Source organism: Danaus plexippus (genome assembly GCF_018135715.1).
Source record: "Danaus plexippus chromosome 3 unlocalized genomic scaffold, MEX_DaPlex mxdp_25, whole genome shotgun sequence".
NCBI classification, from domain to species: Eukaryota; Metazoa; Arthropoda; class Insecta; order Lepidoptera; family Nymphalidae; genus Danaus; species Danaus plexippus.
In genome coordinates, this window is record NW_026869844.1 from 2686484 (window position 1) to 2711780 (window position 25297).

Here is a 25297-nt window from a genome sequence, read left to right on the forward strand (position 1 = left end):
GAATATTCTTAAATTTCCGATCAGGCAAAAATTTTTAATTTAATAGACGAATAATTACAATATTTACATTGTTTTACATAAAATAAAAAATTCAAAATGACAAATGACAGTTGTAAACAATCGCGCGCAATGCTGTTGAACTAAAAAATATATTTGAGGCTCGCCAAAGTGTATAAATATGTTAAATAAGGTTTTATAATGCTCTAATTGTAAATAATATTCGAAATTTTATTAGACTATTGACTTAGTAAATAACATGAATGAAGATATAAATGTTACGTTTATTATCCCTCCGGAGTGCAGAAATGAAAATGATTGTTCTGAGGAAATGCAGCTGGCTTTCACTGTAAGAACTTGACTAGATAATTGACACATATATTATTTAGTGCTTTTAAATTTTTCAAAATATTTTAACCGGTCAATTGGATAGTTTTCCGTCAATTACAGTTCTCTCAATTAAATGCTTAGTGTTTCGTAATGTTCCATTTAATTATCATTTTAAATTTTAGGCTTGTGAGCAACACAGCGGTGGAGGTATCAAGGCGCAGTGGCAAGCCCAGGCTACTTGGAAGAAATTTATAGGACTAACAAAGAAAGATGTTTTTGTTGTTTCTGAGTTTCAAGGAGAGTTTTTTGAGAGACTCAGGTTGACCAAATGTTTGTGGGTATTCGTTTTGCTTTATGAAATATTTTTTACATTATTAGACCAGAAAAATATCTTTTAAACCGAAATTTGTAGATTAGTAGGGCCTCGATGTATTTCGTGTTGTCTAACGGAGGGCATATCAATACCATCAGGCCCTGAGCCGGTTTTCACTATAGCCATGAGAGGTCTTGTGGTCACAGCCAGTGGTCTTTCAAAACAACAGAAGGTATGATGCTTATATATTATATATTTATGGCATATAAGATATAATTTGTTAAAGTTCGTCATGAGTATAATATATTTGGTAAAATAAAAAGTTGTCCACACCCTTGTAACATGCTTTTTGTGTATGGAAATTTGAACTGATTTGTGTCAAGTTGTCTCGGTGTCTTATTATGATAAAATTAACTATGGAGCACATATTAATGGTGATTAAATGAATATTTTTGGAAGTACTATCGCATTTTTTTTCTATCCCTAAAGTGACTCCGGATTGGACTGTAATGATGGATACATATGAGAAACCATACAGAATCTCAGAGTATATTTGTGAGTCTGCCTCCAAACCAGACATATTTATGTAATTGCGAATTTTAAAGCGCGTTGTGTTAATAGAGCTTACAGTTCCTTGGGAAACCAACATCCCTAGAGATCATTCCACCGAGGTCAATAAGTCTACCTCACTAGGAATAGGTTCATCATTTGTATTTGACGACTAGATGATAAGGACAGACATTTTCATCTCATCTCCCCGTGACCACATGATCCCGAAACGTCGGGAGTATGTAGTTTAAAATAATAAAAAAAAGCGATGGTACTTCCGAAAACGTTAGTTTTATTTAAATTAATATTCACGAATGTCTTAGATATCATTATATTAATGTTAAAAGTATAGAGCAGTTTGAGAAAGCTTTTGTTGTGTACGCAGGAAAATATCAAGAAGAAAGTTCATTGGATGGGAGGATTATATAGCACGGTGCTGACAGAAGACACCACTCACCTAGTAGCAGACACAGTGCTCTCCGATAAATATGTTGTATGTTTACCTTAATACATATATATATATATATATATATATATATATATATAAATTTGTTGTATACCATAAGCAGTGAGACCTGCAAAATAACAATTGTACTATAAGAGTCAACTTAAGTTTTTTATCTTGTCTGTTAGCATTTATTTTTATATTGGCCCATAATGGCCTAAATTATAACGGCCCATACAGCAGTCCATTTAATAAGATTGCATTTTGTCTTTTGAGCTCTGGACCTTTTAACTTGTCAAAATTTATCTCATCAAAACAGTCATTATTTAAATTGTCCTTATAAGATTATCAAGGAAGTGTTCAGATTATGTTGTGTTTAATATAGAAAGCTGTGGAAAGGAATTTACCCGTGATGAAGGATACCTGGATTGAAGCGGTATGGGAAACATCTCTGAGGCTAAACATAAGTGCTGCCTCATCAGACTTCGACGATCATAAATTACCACCATTTGCAAACTTACAGGTACTTTTACTATTTAACATAAAACTAAAAACATTTTTTTCCATGTTAATTTTTTTTTATTAGTTTTTGGATGTTTGGCAAGAATGAAACCTCTTTATACAGTTGCAGTGTTTTGAGACAAGTTTTTTTTTTTTAATGATATTTGATTTTAGGTCACAACAACCGGCATAACTAAAAAGGACAAGGCGTTGGTAATGAAGCTTGTCAGTGAAAATGGCGGAACATTCTCCGGAGCATTCCAGAGCGAGACAACAGATATTGTTGTTCTCAATAAGTGAGTTTGTAGAATTATATAAATTATTCATAGTTTTATGGAAAACATGACTTTGCAGATTAGCTTTTGGTCATTTGTGACATAGACTACTTATAAGCACTTTTTGTACGACATTATATATTGAGTCCATTCATCGCAGTCATGATAAAATTGGGGAACATACATAAAAAAAATATAAGTACGAGTTGAGAACCTCCTCTTATTTTGAAGTTGGTCAATAATGTAACAGCATGTATTTATTTGTAATACAATTAATATTCATATTATATATATTTGTACTATATGAGACTTTTTCTTCTAGGGACAGTATAGGAAGTGAGAAATATAAAGCGGCTTTGGAATATGGTAAGGCATGTGTTCTACCGTCCTGGGTGATTGATTCCGCTGCCCGTGGTGTGGCGCTGCCTTTATCAAAATATAGAGTCGCTGGGGCCTCTACATCATCACCTCTATCGGAACATAGAGCACCGGATATGAGTGAGTGTACTGAAATATGTTTTATATATATTTGTGCGAGTGTAACCATTTGTATGTCTGTCTATAGGTTTGAATTTCTCAAGAATAACAAATCTGAGACCTCCCAGTAATTTTGTCGATGAGAGCAGAGCCGTCGATATTTCAACAATGTCTGGTAGAATGAAGGTTAGTGTATGAGAAGAAAGTATTCAGTCCTATGACAATATTATTGATCAATTCTTTGGTGGAGAAACATTCTAATTATTAATTACTTTTCAGCTATCACAGGAAGCAAAGAAATCAAATGATACTTCAGCAGAGAAGGAATTGTTGTCTCATTTTGAGAAGCTTGATGTGACTACTATCAAAAAAGCCGGACCCATATTCGATGGATTCTGTGTGAGTTATTTTGTCATTCTTTACCTCTGATCCTTAGGCTTATAAGATTTTTGTTTCCTTATTCACTCTTAGATGACAAGTTATTTATAGTGTTAAAATACTAATGTATTATAAAACGGTGATCTCTTTGATAGTAAGGTTGTACTCGTAGCTTAGAAATACATCACTAGTTATGTAGGTTAGATATACATCACTAGTTTAGTTCTTATGACCGAATATAAAATGAAATCTGGCGAGGAATTTGTTTAGCAATAACCTTATGTATGTGTTCTAGATTTGGTTGACGGGTGTGGAGGGCCCGGCCCGCGACCGCGCCGCCGCCTGTATCTCTCGCTGCGGCGGCGTGCGGTACGACTGTCCACACGAGCGCGTCACACACGCACTGGCCGGTACTGCTGCCGCTGCTGCTAGTGCCAGTGCTGCGCTGCCTAGTGTACCCGTTCTGCAGCCTATGTGGCTGGTGAAGAGCGTGCTGGCTGGACGGCCGCTGGGAGAAGCTGAGGCGAGTGACGTGTACATGTCGTATGCTTGTAGAGTACAGTTACAGTAGTTTATAGCTTCAGTTGATGTAGCGTACACCTGCACGTGAAATAGGTCGTAGGGTATAGCCGCAGGTGATTTTAGTTAATACATATAGTTTTAATGATGACAACTTTTTTGCCTCTTCAGTTTTTAATAAATACAAAACCTGCAACACCGGTCAAAGCTCGCACAAAGATCGAACCCGCGTCTCCGATGAGCAAGCGAAACATGCAGCTACTGAGACACGGACCCCTGGACCTGCCGCCGCCCACGCCCGAGGTGGAGGAACCGCCGGATGATATCGTTCATCATTACTTGAGTCGTGAGTATATATGATAGCCAATGCAAACATTAATGGGATATTAAAATAAGGCCAAAGTATCCTCTAAGGGTGTATACAGATATATTGAAATATTATCTTCCATTAAACTTTGTTGCAGAAAGACAAGAGCAAGAGAAGACTCCAGAACGTGTGATGCCAGCTGAGCCGGAGCAACCGGATGTGACAGAAGACCTCGACGAGCCCTCTGAGGAGGACATAGAGCAGATATTTAAGGGTATGTTAATTTACACATTTAAGGGTAAGTTGATTTACACTATCTAACGGTAGGTTATTTTGCAGTATTTCCGGGAAAGATAATGTATACTATTTAAGATTTAGTCAATTTTCAGTAATCATGAGAAAAGATATTTAATTCATTCCAAGAAATTATTTCGGAAACACTTCATTCGGATATGTTCTGAGACATCTGACCGAGTGGAAGAAATATGAACCAAAATCAAATACATGTTTCTTTATCTTTAAATTGTTATAGTTCAATCAAATGAGGTCTATGGGATTAAAAAATAGATATCCTTCAGTAATAACAAATTCCAGGCGTAACGATACAAGTCCGAGGTCTGGATGAGGAGGCGATTACTGAGATAGCTGCGGAGGTGTCCGCGGCTGGCGGGCTGTTGGTGGCAGGGGGCGGGGTGAGGGGTGGTTCTGGGGCGGCGCCCTACGTGCTGGTGCCGCTGGAGTGGGACGGGGATGAGGACGGGGATGGGGACCTCGTCACGGTGTTCTGGATTGTGAGTAAATAACGTCGCTGGCCTCTGTACCAGCCTGTCTGGTGTTTTAGAATTGTGTGATATTTTTATAACAGCTTTATGGGAATTTTGTTTTATTATTTAAATTTATCTTCCAGAAAGATTGTTTGTCCCGACAAGAACTCTTAGAGATCCAGTACTATCATCGTCCTGTTAAACTGCCGCAGTGGAGCGTGCCTCCCTTAGAAGGAGTGGTGGCCAGTTTGAGCACGTACAGCGGATTCGAGAGGGCGTTCCTAGACGAGCTCGCCAAACTACTGGGCGCCACGTTAGTGAACATGAAGAATTACGTATCATTTTGATCCCATCCATTCGCATATGTTATTTTTTGTTAATGTCTTTATTCTAGCACGCAGCTTCGCTTCTGTCGCCGCAACACGGCGAACGCTCTGGCCTCTACTCACCTGATATGTCCGACGGCCTCGGGCGATAAGTACCAAGGCGCCGTGAAGTGGGGTCTGCCCGCCGTCACCGCGGACTGGCTCGTCGACTGCGCTACTGCTGGTACTCGAAAGAAAGAAACAAAATATTTAGTAGGGGAAACTAAAGGTGAGTGACGTTTAACGAAATAAATTAAAATAGAATACACGGCGCCTACAATATCCGAAATGAGATAGGCGTGTCGAAAGATAATAATATTCAGAGCTGTCCTACGTACATTATATTATATATGTTTAGTTTATAATTTTTCAATCAAAATCCACAGCACCGCCGTCTCCGGAACAGCAGCGGGGACAGGAAGAGAGGCCGCGTGATGACACGAGTGTAGAACACAGGCACACGGACAAAGAGAATGCTATGTTCCCACCGAACGCCGCGCCTAGACGTGGCTCCATACCGGAACAAGTCACAAAAGGTATTTAGACATTAGCTAGCAGAAATTTTAATCAAAAAAATAAAAATGTCGTTATTTTTTAATGAAGCTAACATTTACGGATCACTACGCGTTGTTTTATTATTTTCTACATAAAAAAAAACTACATACTCCCGAACGAGACATTCTCATCTCGCCTGCCCGTGGTCGCGGTCGCCGCAGACTAAAAAACGTCGGCAGTATGTAGTTTAAAATAATAAAATGCCGCGCACTGACCCGCACATGTTAGCTTCATTTGAATGAATACTCGCGAAAGTCTTAGATCTCATTATGCCTTTACTTTTATCATTAAAAACTAATGACGTGTGATTGTCGCCGGGACGAAGAAATAACAAATCATGTCAGTCGTTATTGTATGATGCAAACAGCTGGTAATAGTTAACATTGGTCTATGTCCCGCGGCAGCGGACTGATAGCGTCGACTTATAGAATCTCCTTTTCCCCAATTGCAATAAAATATTTCCCCCCCCCTATCTATATCCGTAGTTTATCGTATAGAGACTCCTGTACACATTTATCAGTTGTAGTATTAAAGAAAATAAACTACCTACATTACACTGGACATCATACTATTGAACAGTACCAAGTACATATAACCATAAAATGACACCATTATTCAAAGGTTTCAGCCGTTTTCTGTAATACAAACTGTGTGTCTGTACAGTCGTAATGCTGGTTGGTCATAATTTTCCAGGTGCTGACACAGAAATGTCCCCAGCCTCCCGGTACATAGCGATGGCGCGTCAAGGATTGCTGGGAGGAGACTCACAGGAGACACCGAATACATCCCACGACACACGGGACGGAGATAAACAAGGCACTGAATGATGACTTATGAGAATATAGACACTGGTCTACCCGCGGCTCAAACTGAGGACGCTGGATATGGTTTTAAAGATTATTAAATGAAACGTGATCCACAAAATAGTCATCTGAATTAAGTAAAAATATAGCACATGCGTCAACTAAATGCGGAGAGTAAATTGAAATAAAACTAATATTTTTCGTTCTTACCACGCGTGTATAATCATTTTTAACTACGTACTACCGACGACTCGGTTACTTTGCGGCGCTCGTGAGCCCGGGCGCGGGATGTGAATCAATCAATCAATGTGATGTGAAACCTCGGCAATGTGCTGTTAAAAATAATCATAAACGCGTAGTAAATCCTGAAACATTAGTTTTATGTCAGCGAACACTCGCGGCAGTCTAAGATCTCGTTGCGTGAAATACAGTTTCCGTGTGGGAAGTTCAACAACTATCTTATAGTCATTTCATCTCGTGTGTACATAGCTTTATAGTCATTATTTTTATCTTCTCTCAACAGCCGACGTCCAAGTCCGCACACCTCAGCTAGACGACGCGTTGTCCACTCCCAATCTCATGGGGCTGAGTCCTACCACCCGGCGGAGGTTGCGGGCCGTCAGGAGGGGGGAGATGCCCTCCGACCCCATCAGGACACCCACTGATCCCTGTATGTGTTTTTTTATTTTACAAAGGAGGCGAACGAGCAGACGGCGTACCTGATGGAGGTAGTACTGTCGACCATGGACATCCGCAACATAGTCTTGCGAATGCGTTGCCACCCTTGACTGGGGAAGAGGGGGAGGAAAGGGTGGGAAATGGGAAAGGGCAACCGGCTCTCTACACTAGGTCATTGATTTAAACCGACGACGCTGAGTACAGTTATCTGTACTAACAACTTTCAAACCGATTCTGAACTTATAAATATTAATGTTTATTATAACAGATAGCGCTGTATTAAAAAAATTATCAAATTTCATATAGAAAACATTGAAGTAAAATTTCATCGACACGAACGGGATTTTCGAATCCAGGAACCTCTGGAATGACGCGTTTCTTAAATATTCATTACGTCACAGCACTATGTGGTAAATAGAATGAGAAAAAAAAATGATTCTCTATGTCCATGTACCCGCAGTCCCCCGTGCTCCGTGTACCCCCGACAGTTCGTTCTGTGCGGCCGTGGCGGGCGGTCGCCTGTCTCCGGGCGCGAGGAAGACGCTCTGGTCGCTGGTGGACCGCCTCCCTACCGGGACACCGGCCGCCGCGAGGTCGCACACGGTCAGTTCTTTGGTAGGAGGGCGGGGGTAACCTCTGAAATGGGTCTTATATAAGAATTAACAAATATATGTATTTGTGACACGAACTCGGTGATAAACGTTCCTGTGATTTCTTCTAAAACTTTATATTATTATTGATATATATAATTAATATGTTAAATAGAGAAGTTGGTTTCTGTATACACACATATATATAATTATTTTTTTTAGTTTTTTCTCAAACAATCTGATAATTAGTCATAATAGTTCTAAATTTCTCGAAGCTTTTTAGCTGAGATCAATTAGGGCAGTATATGTAAGTTGTAACAGAGGCGGTACTATTTATCTGTGATTTTAAATTATTTGTTGATCTGTCCAAAACCCTTTCGCATAGAAATGTTTGAGCGTGCAATACATGATTTTTTTATTTATATTATTATTATTAATATTGTCTTCTTCTATGTTCCAGCCGTTATCAGAGATCAGGAATCGTTTTCTGTCTCAGTTCAACGACTCGCCAACAGATGGCAGCGTCAGTAACAACACTGTGCCCAGGAAATTGCATTTGCACGTTGGTATTATTTCTTTAATCAGTGTCGCTAATCGCTAGTCGAATGGAGATTTTTATTTTATTCATGAAGTAATTTGTTTTGTTGTATAAATAATCATTGATGATAATGCACTCTAATCTTATTATTTTTACAGGAACAAGCAGAAACACCGCCGGCGAAAATGGCGAAAACTTTTGAAGATCAGGTAAGGTGTTGTTTATATGATGCGGTATTGTAAAGCTTCGTTATGACCTATTTGACATTTCTTTCGATCCAGAGCGCGGGTGGGATGAATATATCCGAAGATAACGACGGCTCCAAAAGCGCTGTCAGCGCTACAACAGTCGATACGCCGAAAAGCACAACATTGCCACCGGTGGTCGACGCACAGCTGCAGCGCTTGAGCGCTGTACTCGCCAGCCGACTGAGTTCACAACGGAAACGAACAAGAGACTCCGTTCCTTCACATAATAGCGATCCGCGTATGTATTATAACATGAAAACAAGAAAGTGTCTTCATTCAGTATTTGGAAATTGGCTATGACAGTAGGAGGTAATAGCAGACGCGATGTCCAACAGCTTTGCTTGCAATGTTGGCATTTAATGCCAACTTTAGAATAAGTTCGTACTAATTGATAGATAATTAGTATTAAGTATGGGATGTAGTATATAATGGAATGAAAAAAAATAAATTTAAATATTTTTTCTATTACGTTTTGTCACAGCATAGTGAAATCTCGTACAAACGATTCAAAATTATCATATTATAATGTTAATTGCCAGCCCCGCCTCAAGACAGCGAGCCGGCCCCCGAGTCACAACCGAACACAGTCGGCTGGGACGACACCGCGAGGAAGACGGAACACACCAACAGACCGACAGTCAGGAAGTTCATGTTGTCGTCAAATGTCGACGTAATTGTTTTCATTATTAGGCCACAATCGTAATATATTTGTTGCTTTCGTCCAAGGAGGTCCGATAATAGTTGATTTTCATTATTACCTCCTTTTTATTGTGAATCCAATAAGGAAGAAAAATAATGAAGGTAGGCTTTGAATTACAGTAAGCTGTTCATATAAGAAAAATGCTATCGTTTTCGTTCTCGTCCTCGTTAATATGGACTCTAAAATTTCTCTCTCTATGTAAAAAGTGTGTTCAGACAACGTATGTGGTAATTAACCAGCAGCTAAATCTACAAATCGTCAGATGTTTTCAAACAAAATAGAACTGACTTCGCTGGCACTGCACGGAATTTTTTGACATATATCGATCCGTATGTGTGCTGATATCTACGTGACGTTAATGTAAAGTTACATCAACTTCCGTCACGTAGTTTTCTACGTTGAAGATCAACATTCTTCAATACATTATATACAGTTTTAATATGTGCACATTAAATTTTAGAACCGTGAAGAGATCGCCGCTATGATCCAGTGTCTGGGCGGGGAAGTGTCGGACAGTCCTGAACTAGATTTGTTCGCTACGCACTTACTGTGCGCCGCGCCGGGGAGGAGTGAGAAGATGCTGGGTTCAGTGGCCGCTGGGAAGTGGATCCTTCATCCCGCTTATGTATCCAGGAGCCGTGCCGCTGGGAGGTTCCTCGAGGTGAGAGTATGGGTGACGTCAGGGTATCAACGAGTATATTAGGTCAAAGTACACTGTTCGTTATTCGAAAGACGCTGTTTGTTATAAAAATCATTTCGAACTGATGGAAAAATATCAAAGGCTGATCCCAAATATATATGCGATTCTGGCGTATAAATGTTGTTTATAATGTTATCAGGAAGAAGAATACGAGTGGGGAAACCCTAAAGCGGCATGTCTACCGACTCTGACCGGGGCCGAGAAGAGCTTAGCGCAGGCGGCCTATCGCTGGAGGGCGGTGAGGAAGGCCGGGGGGCGAGGGCCCTTCGACGGCATGAGAGCTATACTACACGTGCCCGCGGCTAGGAAGAGGCTACTGGCCAGGTTGCTGGAGGCTGGCGACGGAATCGCTTGTGACGATGAGTTAGTCACTACATGCTTCGATATTATTAGATAATATAGATAAGGATAAGGATTTCATTAACGAAACCTAAGAGATGAGCCACAGTATATAGCTTAATTCATAGGTTACGATCAGGACACGATAGTCCAAACGGTAAAGTTACTGGAACGAGGTATCGCAGAAGACGCAGGCTCAAATCTTGCTGAATTTTCTTTTCGACTTTGAGATAACTAAAGATTGTTTTATGTAATCAAAATTGATGCAAAATTTAATTCGAGTATTTATATATAATAATACGGGACGAAACTTTGTAGCAGTAATGGATTCACCGTGCGGGTGGCGGGTGGATCCGTCGTAGCTGGGAGAGGAGCTTCAACGGTGCCGGGCCTTGCGATCCAGGTGTAGGTCTAAGGAGTCTATCTAACGCGATAAACGCTCCCCCCCACCGACCAAGCTCCTCTCCCTGACCGGATTTGGAAAGATAATAATATATTTCTCCCCAGGCCCCCGTACTCCGAGGTGAACGTGACGGTGTGTTTCGCTGATCTCAAGCGCTATCCCTTGTCTGAGAGGGATTCCTCTTGGTTCGTGTCTCGCGGCACCCCGGTCTGCCCCCCGGTGCTGCTGAGCTCCTACCTCACCGAGGACACGCCCCCCGACCCGCTGCAACACTGCTTTCCCAATTTTAGACCTTAATTAAATATATATAGAGCTGTTTGTGTTTTATTGCGTTTGTTTGAACTGCGTCCATATGTGTAGTGGGTTTGAGTTGTGGGCTTTCGTTTTATTTAATATGATATTCTGAATAAATCCCTCTTATGGGAAATACGATCACATAATTATCTTCAACTATAGCGTTAGAGGTAAAAAATATATAAATTTACCCTATTTTTTTTACCTTGTTTTTAATAGTATGTACTTTTATATTATTTGCCATTATTTTTTTATATGTCCTTCATGCGTGCTGTAATCTGCCATTGTAATGACAATAAGGTAGTCTATGAAATGACACTGAAAATTTTCTGCTTTTGTTTAGAGGATCGACAAGCGAAATTAATTTTTGGCCAATTGTATGTTCTTCGTGAATTCGTTTATAGATCGGGCTATTCAGACATTACTTATCTTAAACTTAGATTTCGTCGCTGAGGAATAATCTAGACTGACCGAAAAAAAAAAATATTTACAAGTATTTTATATAATCAATTTGGTTCCAAATTAAAGTCGGTCTAAAATTTTGTTTCTGAATTTCTTTTCTTAATTAATATTTATACCACTTTATCCCGGAAGCTTCCATGAAACATGGTATTGGATGCTGTGGCCAGATGCCATTCTGAAATAAATTAATAATTATTTTAATAAAGCTAATATCTTCGGATTACTCCCACCGTTTCGGTTACCTTGCAGCAACCGTGATCACGGACAGACGATTCTCGTCTCGTCTCCCAAAATGTATATTGCTTTATACCTATTTTAGTTTTTTTTTTTTTCAATAATTGTTAAGACAATTCTCGTATAATTTTCTAAAGTCTTATCACTTGATAAATAAACGTTTGATTGAAGTTTTCTGCTGATAGTAAATGTGTATTCTCTGCATTATGTTAAAGTATTGCTAAGTTTTATAGTATATACAAAACTTAATATAGATAGAACAATTCATACAACACTGGCAGAATGTATACTGTGCATGTCTTCGCACAGATGAAGGCCACATTTAAAACAACCAGCCAAGAATAATTCACCAGTTATTTTAAGACGACAGTGAGTTTTTAAATATAAACGAAAAGAGGTTTGTATTTCTTTACAAGTATTTTTCTCTTTATTTCGGTATTACAATGACATTAATATGGTTAGTTAAAAATTTCAACATTGTTTACAACGTTTAGCTTCACGTTATGATTATTTTTGGTATGTTATTTGAATATTCATTTCATATAGTCCTAAACATCGTATTTACTTAAACTAGGTTGTATTTCTTTTTCTCGAGCACAAGACGTTTAAATTGTTAATTATTTCGTTTGTTTTTTTTTGCTATGGCTTCATTGACACTTGATTTGTAGACTAATTTGCCAATATCAAAATTTTTGCTTAATAAACGTATTATGTATGATATTTTGTTTTATAATTATATAAGCTCGTGGATTGTGTCTTACTTCTAGCAGGCGTTCTTAGAACCAATGATTTAGACGCTGTAGAAGATCTGAGTGATGTTTTGGAATCAAACAATTATAAAGGAAAACAAAATTAAAAAGTTAAGTCCCTTCATACGGGAATTACCAGGACTTATTTTTTGATTACGATCAAGCTTAGGTATCTTATTCTAAAACATCGCACAACGTCAAAATTTAAATGTTTATTTTGTATGTCATCTTACTAATGATACAGTCATTATTATGTAATGATTTCTGATTTCAATGTCATAACAGCAAAACATATTTAGTTATGTATTTATTACCTTTTTATACAATAGGTATTTGTAAAGCGACATGTCATAGTCATGTTCGCAGTAGGTATATCGTATTTGCTATTTTGTATTAGCGACAATTTACCGAACAACTTCTGAATACTAATTAGTTGTTAAATATTTTCAAATCGCTCATATTACCTACCAGCGTCTCGCATTGAATTCCGCGAAGAACTGGATGAATCTTATTTTTAATCTGATGTCCAAAAAGACAGAGCCACTTTAAAAGGTAGTAAAATAAATTTTTTTTGTGTATTCGATTTTAATATATTTTTTTTTATAAAATATAATGGGGCCACTATTGCTAAAGATTAGACCCCAAAAATTTAAAAGTTTAAAATCTCTTTGTGTTGTAAATTATATGTATAATTTTTTATTTATAAATATGCGATAACAGTAAAAAAAGACATCTGCCCAGTAAATTGCTTAAGATTTGCGAATGTCTATAGTTCTGCATTTAATAATAAACTAGGATTGTTATACCTAAGTAGGTCAAGATAATGAGTTCAAATGATATTTGTGGCGATGTGGCCTTCTCACAAGATACAATATTTACGAGAATGTAATCAACTCTAAGACTCGACTGGGATATTATAAAGATTTTTCTGATTAAAGAAAGTGCTTCTCCATTTGTTATATAAGTGTGTTCATGACTTTATATTTATTGACGAACGCGCGGGTTGTTGAACAGGGTCACTTTAAGGGTGTCCAACACTTAGGCTTATAGCAACCAGCACGGCAGAGTTCGCGCGTGGATATGTTTTTGCTTTCTTGTCAGTTTCTACCTTCTCTTCAACATTCAAACTAATTTTTAATAAGAGCATATAACACACATTATTAAAAGTATGTGCGATTGTTTTGTCTAACAATCTGTGTTTCTTAATGTCTTTTTTTTTCTCCATAATAATATGGTATTGTTTAAACACATTACAGTAGTCATAACGATAGATGATGATTAATTAATAAAATAACGTCATGTTAATAGTTGATTGTCACGAAATATTTAAGTTACATAAATAATACTATTGCACTTAAAAAAAATCAAAGTTTAGAAGAGCTTTTTGTGTTGGCATGTCATTTTTTTCCTTAACGGTCATATCAGGAACTAAGCCTCAGTATCTCGTGACAACCTTGTTCATTCACGAATATATGGAAATGCCAACAACTCAAATAATAGAATATATTTGTTTCCGATGTTTTAATCTCTTGCTTAAGTTTTAATTTAACTATTAAAGTAAATATATCAGCCAGTGGCCTGCAGAGCAGACTTGAGAATGTATAGTCGCGGACCTCTAGTAATATTTGGAGTTTCGCCAAAGTGGACGTGTTATTCTGTATGATTAATCGCTTATGAAACAAGCAGCTTATTATTTAACGTAACTAAATTAAAAAGATAATTTTTATTTTTATATTATTTAAGAGAATTTCGTTATTCTTTTGGCTCTCATGTCAATAATTCTGTTTAAGTGTAGTCATCATTATTTTTTAGTTAAAATGTATACAGAATCTGTCATAATATCACGTTTCTCAAGAATATGTGAGTGAATTTCTGTCCAGTGAAAGTGTATTAACCCATCTTCATTTAAGCCCATCGATTATATTTTGTTATTTTATCGATTTAATCGATTTTATCGGTCTATTTTTTCAATCGGCGAACGAGTCTAACGCACACTTGTACGATGTTTTCCAATGCACGTGTAACCTTTTTATATCATAAATAAACCAAAAAAACAGAAAAGAATGTAAAAACAAAAAGTAAATTTTAAAATTGTTCATTCTTTACGAGCGTATAAGCCTCGAGTGGTGCCTTCATTACATATAATTAGTAAAACTAACTTAAATGATAACAAACATGTGATAAAAGTGATTTATACGATATTGATAAGGGCATAATCTTATTTTAAAAATAGTTTCAGATCATCAAAGCTTAACTAGACATTCACCTTGCGTCTGTATATTTACGCCAGGCTAGCATTGTCACACTACATACCGAGCGTTAAGAGTTTTTTTATTGATAGATTACAGCAGGATGTTGGATAAGAAGCGATGCAGATTTGTACTAAGCGTAGTGACCTTCATTGTCTGTACGTCACATCGTCTGATAATTGATGCTCTTTGACTTTTAAACTTTGATTACCATATTCTCTTACTCGTTCCCTACTTATTTATGTAGCTAATAGTGAGTTTTAAATGACTTAGTACCCTTTGTTAAAATATATTATTTAAAAAGAATTGATGGTTATGACAACGAGATTTTTAATAAAAAATTAATATATGTTATATATGTATTCACATCCTTAAACAATGTTGCAATAGAAAATAATAAATTGTTAGATGACAAGTCATTCAACGTAAAAAATAATAATGAATAAGTGTTTTTGTACTATGAAACGTCTAGCGTCATACACTAGTTTGGTTTAGACTAGCCTTGATATTGAATACCAAATTCTATTTATACCTTAATCACGTTTGTCTCATTTAAATAAGTTTTTATTTGATAGTATTTAATGTATCAAGCAAAGCTCTTGACCATCAGTTTTATGGACCTGTTCTCATCTGGAGGGTATTTCAAACCGTTATCGGCGAGTTCTTTAAGAGAAACTTCACATATTGATTTGAATCCGCTTCGAGCTGCTGATATTTGTGATGCTGGACCGGTGAATACTGTAGACGTTGCTTTTATACCGTGTGGACGACTCAAGGGTTCCCTGGAGAACAGAAATATCAGTTCAATGTAACGATTTCTCTCCAATGCAGATATAAAAAGTTATCAAATATTTTATTTTAATAGAATGAATTTTCCTTTTGTATTCAAATAGATTATATCACCTCGCTGATAACATTCTGCTTCCCAACTTTTCACCTCTGTACTCTTTCTTCACCACCAGGCCGAGTGCATGAAGTAGAATATCGTAGCCAAAATATTTAAACGGGTCACATTTGTGCTCTATATACTCCAAAGCGTTGAAAACATTTTTCCAGGCTTCTCCTTCAATCTAGAATTTAAGGTTGACTTCTAATGAAACAAGATTTTAATTTTAAACAACGACTGTTCTTAAAACGATGGTTAGAAAATTTATATTTTAGAAAGGAGCTCAAAAATAAAATGTTTTTTTTTTTTAAACTAAGTCCGATGAATTACTATTACTTGGTTGTATTTTTATTTTCCTGTGTATAATTTTATCATTTAGAACATCGCAACTCAAAGAACATTCCTTATTTATTGAGGCTTAAAACTAACCTCGATTTTCGGAACGCTGTCTCCAATTGTATCAACAACACAAACATTTATCGCTACCAAGGTTCTCTTTCCTTCTTTTTCCGTGTAACAAGCGAGGCTCATTCTCTGAGCAAAACAAGCAAGCCAGAAATCAGATATGGACCGAAAGCTTTCTGGGTCATCTTTAAGATCTAAAACGACAGTTGAAACATTTTCAATGCATTAACTTTTAGTAATGTAAACCAATTGAAGTCCATAAGTGAGTGCATATGTATATGTTTTACGTATGGCTGAACAGACGTTGGAATTGGGAGTTAAAGTTTTATTTTAAGTAACTGTGGCTGAAATTGAATAATATTCTATAATGAAATTATGAAATTCAACATACTGCTGAGAGCACAGAGGGTTTCATCAGGAATAAGATTTTCCCTCAGAAGCTGCAGAGCTGTTTCGTCGTCTTCTGGTGGGAGATCCTGTATCACCCACTTCGCACCGTTGCTTTGCCAACTGTCATAAACTTGAGGACATGTTGAGTCCCATTTTCTTACAAAACCCATTTTTATCTGTAATATATTTATTTTTATTGATACACGTACTTTTAAAAATAATTGCTATTCGACCTACGACATGTCGTTCTTATTATAAATTACATTATCAAATTATACTTTCGCGAATGCTAGACAAGATATTGGAATTAGAGTGCTATTTGAAGATGGTTGATGACTTTGTAGAAAGTAAGTTTTGTTAATAATTTATAATATTTCTAAGTTGGAAAGATCTAAAATGTAAATTTTTTGTTAAGATAAAGAAAAAAATATAATGAAGCACTTATATAATTTTGCGTACAATATTAATCGAAACTTTCTTGCAAAATTTAATGACTTATTTCCTGATGGAGGTCATTCCCATTAGCGACAGCGAGCAGTTCATCTTAAGATATTAAGAACTGCCTTAAAAGTGACGGTTCACCTCATTTTACCTTAAAAACGTTTAAATGTAATTGTCCTTTTAAAATATATGCATAAACGTTACATAAAAAATAATAAATAAATATGCATGGCCGATATATAAGAGCTGAAAACTTAGCAAGAACAATTATAAAAGGAAACTCACTGATGTATTTTAAATATTAATCCTAAATATATACCTACATATGTTCCGTAAGCACAACCGTCACTCTCCACTCTACGAGTAGTTATGATTGTAAACGTTAGTCACAACACTAGGTTATTGTAAAAATTGATACGACTGCGGATGATTTCATGCGAGATATACTTGATAAACACGAAACACACACTGAAAAATAGTTTAATCACTCGTTGTAAATGGATATAGAGTCTTGTTCTGTTTGTAAATTACTATTGTCTTACTCCTCTATTGGTCTTAACGATTAAGTGGTAAAAACTCGTTTGTAACACACATAGTACTGCAAAGTGATATCTTAAACAAATTTAACTGTCATAAAAGCTTAACATGCTCACAGTTTAGGCTGTAAGGCGGCTGTTAAGAGCCTTAAATATCTTAAGCCATACAAAGTTTTATTTGATGCAGGTAACATAAAGACTTTTGCATTTTTGAGTCGTTTTTAGGATAGCAATGTGTTACTGACATTAGCATAGGTTTCTGTGACTTGATACCTGCTTTGTAATTTTGTTAGTGCTGAACATTTACAGAGGCCCAGTTCCCACATGTAGCAGACGTTTAGATGGAGTTTAAGGGTGAAATTATTAACAATCGATATTCAGTCAGAAAAAGAAGTCGCGTCTTCTCTTAAAAATAATATAGAAACCGGAGTATTGTAAGAAATTTCTTAAAATTTCTTTTTTTGTTATATTTTTTTCATTTTCTAATGCCCTTACTAAGATTATCTAAATACAGGTGATATATCAACAGTAGACATCACAAAACGAAATCTATTGTAAAGATAAGGACACTATGTGAAGTTATCAATTATGATAAAATAGGAGAATATGAAAGCGTAAGTACATACATATAATGACAGTGATATAAGAATTTTAAGAGACGAATAAAAATGGCGATACATTGAGTTATTTCTGATGAGAACAGGAACATGATCTCGAACTTCTTCTTTAAATCCTCTCGTGGAGACTGTAGACTTAGACTTCGTTACAATATACAATACATTGATCATATAGGAATTGTCCAAGTTAACTACGTGCTGACTAATGAAAAAGAATCATAACTATGGTAAAAATGTTGACGCGCAAGAAGAGAAGTTCTTACTTTATCCGGACTAAAATAGTGTCTTACTTTAAACACTTTCAATTTGAAACAGAGTTGTTCTGAAAACAAATATTATCCTAATAATAAGGAGAGTATACATGCCCTTAAGAGATAAACGTCAGTAATGAGGTCTAAGACTTTCGCGAGTATTCATTTAAATGAAACTAATTATAAGATTATTCGAATTTAACCCGAATAATATTCGTTTCATTTAAACGTCAGTATTTCATTATTTAGCCTTTGGTGCTGTACGTTAGAAAATAGTTTTTACTTCTATAAAGGTTTGATAAGTCTTTTACATAAACTAAGCATTCGGTGTCTTAATCTATAACCTTCTTTCCCAAAGTGGGCAATAACTCCCACTTGTGGGCGATGCTGGCCTGAAGGGGGGCGGTAAGGGAGCCAGAAAAAAAATTGGAACGTTGTATAGAAGCCTGGGAGGTGATTTCTAATTTCAGTTAGCTTGAATAAGTTATAGTGGTTTTTCAGTACGCAAAGTGGGCAGCAGCCAAAAATAAGTTTGGGAACCCCTGATCTATAACAAAAAGCCTGATGGTATTTCCTAACAGAGCATTACTTGTAATGACCTGATGTTTCTTTCGCTACTTTCAGCTTTTTCGGTGGTAGGGCCTAGCTGTGGTCAAATTACTACAGCTCGAACATGGGCTGGCTCGAACGGTAACGTACCACCCTTTCATAGATCGGCGTGAAGTTGTCTTCAATGCTTATCGTCCGATGAGTTAGAGTGCCGGATGTCCTTTCCCTATTCTCAAAATTTCCTTCTTTCTCAAAAATTAAGGTTGGCAACGCTTTGGCTACATTTATTAAGTTACACATGTCCATGGGCGACGGACTTTCTTTTGAAATAGCAAGGTAAACTCGTCCTTTAAAAGACACCATATTTTAGCTTTTATTTTATATGAGAAAGGTGACAAACGAGCAGACGGCCTACTTGATAAGCAGTAGTCACCGTCGTCCATTGACACCCGCAACATATTTTATGTTTCGGATGCGTTGCCAAGCTTGGTTATTGAGGAAGATGGAGGGGTAAGAATAAGGAATTGGCAGGAAAGGGTAGGGACAGGGAAAACTACAATGCAAAGACAATTGTCTACGGAGAATGCTTTGTATGGCTTCATTATAAGTACATATCCTTTTTACCTATTAAGAGAAAATCTGAAACAGAGGAAAATTAGGGAGAAAATGTCAACATCTACATCTTTCTTGTTTATAATGCATAAGCAATATAAAAATAGCTAGTTTCAAACCCCAAGTACTAAGGAACCTCTTAAAGTAGACGGTACCAGGGATAGCGAAGTCATGTGATTGGTATATCTTTTCATCTTGAATAGCCTTATCATGTTTGTTTTTTTATAAAAAAATAATGATTCAATATATAGAACTACGCAATAAACACTTTTTTATTGCGTTATGTAACCATATAATTGTGAACATTTAATTAATGTCAGTAAAAATAAGTAAAAACTAGTTTATACGAGGTTTTATATATTTTTATAACTCTTACTGGTTTTTGCTTACTTCTTCGCAAGTATTATATTTGTGCGTTTCATAAAAACCACCTTCAATCTTTTTAAAATCCATTGATATGTATTTAAGAAGCAAAATCAATCACTTTGCGAAGAGTATTTATTAGCCGTAGCAATAATTGTAACACCTAAATATAGTTACTCAGTGATTGAATTAGTTACTGCAGACAGATTTCGTTATAGGTGGTAAATAAAGGATATTTAATTTAATTAAATAATTAACTTTGTTTTGACTTGGATAACAATAGTGAAAACCTTCTTCGTAATATTATAATTCAAGGACGATCCAACCGAGAGGAAATTTAAATTATTATATGTGTTATTTGTTGACGTTGTTTCAGATTAGTTGTTGTTTCAGATCTTGTTGATGTTGTTTCAGATCATACTTCATATTAACTTCAAGTTTCACTTTCAATTTATTAAATAAAAGTAAAAAATGTTTCCAGGCTGAAAAAAAATGTACAAAACATTTTAAGGTACGATTCTTAATTGTTAAGTTTTCGTCTGTCTTTCCACAGAACTGGAGTATGAGATGGTTTTAAATGGTTTTCATGCATAAGCCCAATTGATAGTAAAATTTAATTTCAATTTGTTTAGTTTAGTTCAGTGAATCAGTGGATATGTATAAAATATATTACAGGCACCTAAAATTTTAAGTATTTCCTCTCGTTAATAGTAAGTTTAATAAAATTATTGACAATTTTTTTTTTATATTTGAAATAACTCCTACTGTTAGAAGCCGTTATGTATTTTGTAAAATAAATATAGTATGAAAAGTAATTCTCATAAAACTTGTCTTATGTATAACCAAATGAGTCCGAAAGAGGCAGTTTGTTTTTCTTAACAATCTGTTTGTTCTCTATTCTTTAAACCCGACTAACCCAAGCCGTCAGTCATGGTAAGCATCATTTTCTCTATTTCTTAAATATACGTCTATGGTATTATTAAATAGATTAACATACGGATAGCTTTTTACAAAGATTGTCATGTTTTCATAATTCTGCTAATCAAAATTCATTCTTTACTGTTAAGGAGATAATATCTAGTTTGTCAGAAATTGGTAATGCCAACATCCTATCAATAGCGTGCTGGTAATGTAAGTTATTTGCATGAATGACTCCATATTATATCGTTAGGAGTTAGCCAAAGGAAACAAGGATATATGATCATTGGAGTAAAGTGAACACATCTGTGACATATTTTTTGACCAAATACTTATAAATATATACCTATATACTTAATATATATACTCTAAACTAAGCGCTCATATACAGAAATAGTGCAGGCTTTAAAAAACGAATATCTTTCAATAATCGCAAAAACAATATAGAATAAAAAAATAATTAAATCAATAAACAACAGGGAATAAAGTTTTATACTCATGTATCTTAAAGCACAGCGACAGACAGGAATCAGTAAAAAAATCAAAAATTAATCAGTTACTATAATCAGTTCTTGAAACCCACCAGATTTAAAATAATAGAAATATATGGAAATCTTAATGAAGTGTATTATAATAATAAATAGTTTCATTGCATGTATTTTTTAGTTTTTCTTTCTTTTATCAATAAAAATATGCGCCGTTTATTTCGAAAAAATAAACATTGGCAAGTAATTAACAACTAGTATAGGAAAAATATGTAAACTATAAAATTGTACTAAACTCTTAGTATCTAAGACCGGCTTCAAATAATTTGGTATTTTAACGTGTATTTTTTATCATAGATACACCAGCAAGTAGAACAAAGTAACAAAATGGTGATTCCCATGGCCGTTGATTCCCTGCGAACAGTCACTTGCGATTGTACCGGGATACAAAGAGTACACAATCTAAAATACCTTGGAATCATGTTGGATGAGAAAATGACATTTAAAGAACATATCGGTGCTATGTCGGCCAGAACCCGCAAACTTATCCACATCATCAAGCGGCTTAGGAAACTTGCAGATATGAATCTATCAAAAACTGTATATATCACACCATGTCAGTCAATAATATACTACTGCATAAAAACCTGGGGTGGGGCATCCCAAACACACCTGATTACTCTGAAAAGAGCTCAACGTTTTCTAATAAAAGTCATGCTTAAAAAACCGTACTATTACGACCGACCTAAACCTACGTCAATCTTATACATAGAAGCCAAAATCCTTCTATCCTTTAAAATCCTTTATATTTTGCAAACCGTATCAGCCACTCATAAACTAGTATTAAATAAAATACAACAAAAAGCAGAGTTAAGGCACGATTTTTATCTTTTCTCTTTTTACCTATATTTACAACAAAATTAATAAGATTTGCGATCTGAGGAACATTTCACATAGAGAAGTAAAAATAAATATCACAAATTTAATAATAAATTGGTCTTACGATGATACCGAACATTTTATAAAAGTAGTCAAATAAAAACTAAATTATAGCTATGGTAAGTCTTATTTCATTCAGCTAAAAATAGAGACACGCACGCACCCACTCACGCACACGTGCACACACACACACACTCACAACTCCTACACTTCACTTACAAATCAGACTTTCGAATGATTGATTAGTTTATGATTCTTTTATAATTGAATTTTTAACTGTTGTAACACCATAACATCATAAAACTTGTTTAAAATTGTAAACAACCTTTAAATACAGTACCAAAGCACTTATGATTTCTGGATACACCACTTCCTGTGTGATTGTCATTTACTATTATTGTAAGCGTAGTAATAATTACCTAAATCCTGAATGCTAATCAAATGCATCGATGTTTACGCTATAGACCTAGCTTAGTGTGGAAGTCAACGTTTACGTACACACATATTAATGGATAAATTAAATAAATATATTATTATTATTATTATTCAAAAAAGGATAAGTTTTATTTTATTTTTAAATTTATGGTTATAATAAGCCCTCAGTGGAGCCTTTCTTCTATATAAGTAAGCGTCTCAAAGAACTAAAGATTTGTAATAGGTATTATGAAATTGAAATCTATTATATATCAAGGTTACATATAAATAAATAAATTAAAATTATACTTACAATTTTCTGGAGAGTAATAATTCTTGTAAAACTCTTTGCTACGAGTAAAGAGTAACGTCCAACAAGATCTGGATTTTTTGCGCATTATGTCGTAATAAATAACGCTTTTTGACTATTGATAACATTTTATTATTCAATTCGTCGAATTCTAAATTATTTACTACGATATACTACGACTCACATCTCGTCTGCCCGTGATCACGGTTGCTGAAAAGTAACCGAAACGTCGGGAGTAAGTTATTTTGTAACAAAAAGAAAGCACGCGTAGTATATCCGAATAATATTAGTTTCATTTAAATGAATAAAACTCTCGAAACTCTTAGATCTCATTACTAAATGTTATGAAATATTTTACTATAGTAATCCGTTTTATTAAGACAACTTCGCCTCCTTTACATAAATTTTATCCTAACTGACTAACGGAACTTTTACACAACAGCTAAGATTAAATTAGTAAAAGCAAAATGATAATTATGAAAAAAGATATATTGTTAATACAACGAAGACAATTGCTAATAATTTTCTTTAAGTTAAATATCCAACAAGAAAAAAAAATAGACAAAAAATAATTGTTATTTTTTTTCTTCTAAAGAACTTGTTTTATTACACAGTTATGTGAAGACTGGCCTTGATTTTAATATCAAATTCTATTTATATCTTAAACACGTTTATCTTATTAAAATAAGTTTTTTATTTGCTCAGTTATTTCTATTTAATAGAATCAAACAAAGCTCTTGACCATCAGTTTTATCGACCTGTTCTCATCTGGAGGGTATTTCAAACCGTTATCGGCGAGTTCTTTCAGGGCAGCTTCACATATTGATCTGAATCTGCTTAGAGCTGCTGTTATTTGTGTCGCTGAACCACTGAATATTGTAGAAGTGGCTTGTATACCATGGGGATGACACAGGAGTTCGTTGAGTAATATTAAATTTGCTGTTTAGACAAATCAATCACTAAATTGTGGAATTATTTTCTCCATATGCGTAACAATGAAAAAATTCTAATATAAATACTATTGCGGGCCTCTTGAAACTATAATTTCATTCTTTATATATTGAAATGGATTACCTCACCTTGCTGATAAAATCCTGCTTCCTAACTTTTGACCTCTATACTCTTTCTTTACTACGAGGCCAAAAGCATTTAGTATTATACTACAGCTCAAATATCTAAACGGATCACACTTACGCCGCACGTACTCCATCGCAGAGAACACATTTTTCCAGGCCTCACCTTCAACCTAGAAAATTATTTTTAGTTATTTTTACGAAATGAACAACACAAAATGCAATAATAGTCTTTTGGACATATTAAACGGTTTCACTGACATGTGGAATGAAGGTAGATTTGAAGGAAATAATAAATTTTTATTTATTTTCTGGTGCCTCAAGTATTTGAGACCTTTTTATCAGCTTGTGGAATTCAATATTTATTTAAAATAAATTATTTCATAATAGTTCACATAACTGACCTTGATAGTGCGAAACCGTTGTGCAATGTCATCTACAACACAAACATTTAGTGCTACTAAAGCTTTTTCACTTTCTTCCTCAATGTAACAAGTGAGTGTCATTCTCTGCTTTAAACATTCACGCCAGATATCAGTTATGCATTTTAAGCTCACCGGATCATCGATGAACTCTAAATGATACAATATTTTATAAATTATTTTCTACTTTTCAAAGTTTACGTTTCGATACTAGCGACATTCTTTAGTAGCAATCAGATTAAGCGGTTATTATATTAAAATATAAAATATATAAATTTTTTCCTTTACTATTGGCTAAACGTAAAGGTAAAAACCAACAGTAGCATTTTAAAAATATATGGAGTATGGTACAAAACTTTACTTTAGTAGTTTTAATTTATTATATTAAACGGCGGTTTACCTTTTCCTCTCATAAGACCACAGAAACAATTGAGTTTCTACTCATGAAATTAACATACTGCTCATAGAACCAAGGGGTTCATCAGGAATGAGGTAGTTCCTCAGAAGCTGCAGGGCTGTTTCATCGTCTTCCGGAGGGACGTCTTGTATCGACCACTTGGTACCAATGCTGTGCCAACTGACATAGACCCGCGGACATGAAGAGTCCCATTTTCTTACAAATCCCATTTTTAACTACAAAAAACTATTTTCAATTTAGTAACACTTCACACCGTCCATGTGTAAGTACAAAACAAGGAACTATTTCTTATTTCAAACAAATTTATGACATATTTTTACAAGAAATATTTTTGACTTAAGAAAAATAGTAGTTACACTTAAATGTCTTATATAGCACCACTACAACACTAAACTGTAGGAAAGCTTACGTAAGAATATTTAAGCAATTCACGGGTCACACATCACTCACACTAACAACTTATATTTATTTATTTCAAATGGTGCAATGAATGAGTAGAATTATTT

At 35.2% G+C, this 25297-nt stretch overlaps 2 protein-coding genes across 5 annotated transcripts; one reads left to right on the top strand and one right to left on the bottom strand.

The window, feature by feature from the left end:
- Window positions 1-93: 93 nt before the first annotated feature.
- LOC116765593 (DNA topoisomerase 2-binding protein 1-A-like) lies at window positions 94-11089 on the top strand. The gene is made up of 26 exons (XM_032655123.2): window positions 94-346; window positions 510-661; window positions 740-872; window positions 1575-1682; window positions 2020-2157; window positions 2310-2431; window positions 2733-2908; window positions 2976-3073; window positions 3167-3286; window positions 3561-3788; window positions 3956-4130; window positions 4249-4365; window positions 4686-4882; window positions 4999-5168; window positions 5250-5449; window positions 5607-5756; window positions 6469-6591; window positions 7102-7248; window positions 7717-7859; window positions 8307-8408; window positions 8543-8593; window positions 8666-8870; window positions 9172-9302; window positions 9793-9993; window positions 10172-10395; window positions 10879-11089. The coding sequence occupies exons 1-26, from the start codon at window positions 257-259 to the stop codon at window positions 11069-11071; spliced, it is 3894 nt and encodes a 1297-aa protein (XP_032511014.2). The 5' UTR covers window positions 94-256; the 3' UTR covers window positions 11072-11089.
- Window positions 11090-14592: 3503 nt separating this feature from the next.
- LOC116768575 (uncharacterized) lies at window positions 14593-24992 on the bottom strand. 4 transcript variants are annotated; one of them, XM_061526774.1, is made up of 7 exons: window positions 24832-24992; window positions 24356-24525; window positions 24073-24124; window positions 16445-16619; window positions 16078-16247; window positions 15666-15832; window positions 14593-15544 (listed from the first exon to the last, which is right to left on the bottom strand). In XM_061526774.1, exons 2-7 carry the CDS (start codon window positions 24385-24387, stop codon window positions 15349-15351), a joined length of 792 nt encoding a protein of 263 aa, XP_061382758.1. In that variant the 5' UTR covers window positions 24388-24525; window positions 24832-24992; the 3' UTR covers window positions 14593-15348. The 4 variants fall into 4 exon arrangements, with proteins under 4 accessions (XP_061382758.1, XP_032515213.1, XP_032515220.1 ...); XM_032659322.2 differs by lacking the exons at window positions 24073-24124; window positions 24356-24525; window positions 24832-24992 and adding an exon at window positions 17208-17340; XM_032659329.2 differs by lacking the exons at window positions 24073-24124; window positions 24356-24525; window positions 24832-24992 and adding an exon at window positions 17204-17320.
- Between the last annotated feature and the right edge of the window lie 305 nt (window positions 24993-25297).

Bases quoted from the DNA above. Each gene is read 5' to 3' on its own strand.
- LOC116765593 (XM_032655123.2), top strand. From the start codon at position 257: ATGAATGAAGATATAAATGTTACGTTTATTATCCCTCCGGAGTGCAGA. The intron at 2,432-2,732 runs GTGAGTTTGTAG...TTTTTCTTCTAG, and splicing joins GATATTGTTGTTCTCAATAA to GGACAGTATAGGAAGTGAGA. The intron at 4,883-4,998 runs GTGAGTAAATAA...TTTATCTTCCAG, and splicing joins TCGTCACGGTGTTCTGGATT to AAAGATTGTTTGTCCCGACA.
- LOC116768575 (XM_061526774.1), bottom strand. From the start codon at position 24,387: ATGACATTGCACAACGGTTTCGCACTATCAAG. The intron at 24,125-24,355 runs GTCAGTTATGTG...ATAATTTTCTAG, and splicing joins AACGGTTTCGCACTATCAAG to GTTGAAGGTGAGGCCTGGAA. The intron at 15,833-16,077 runs GTTAGTTTTAAG...CTTAAATTCTAG, and splicing joins ACAGCGTTCCGAAAATCGAG to ATTGAAGGAGAAGCCTGGAA.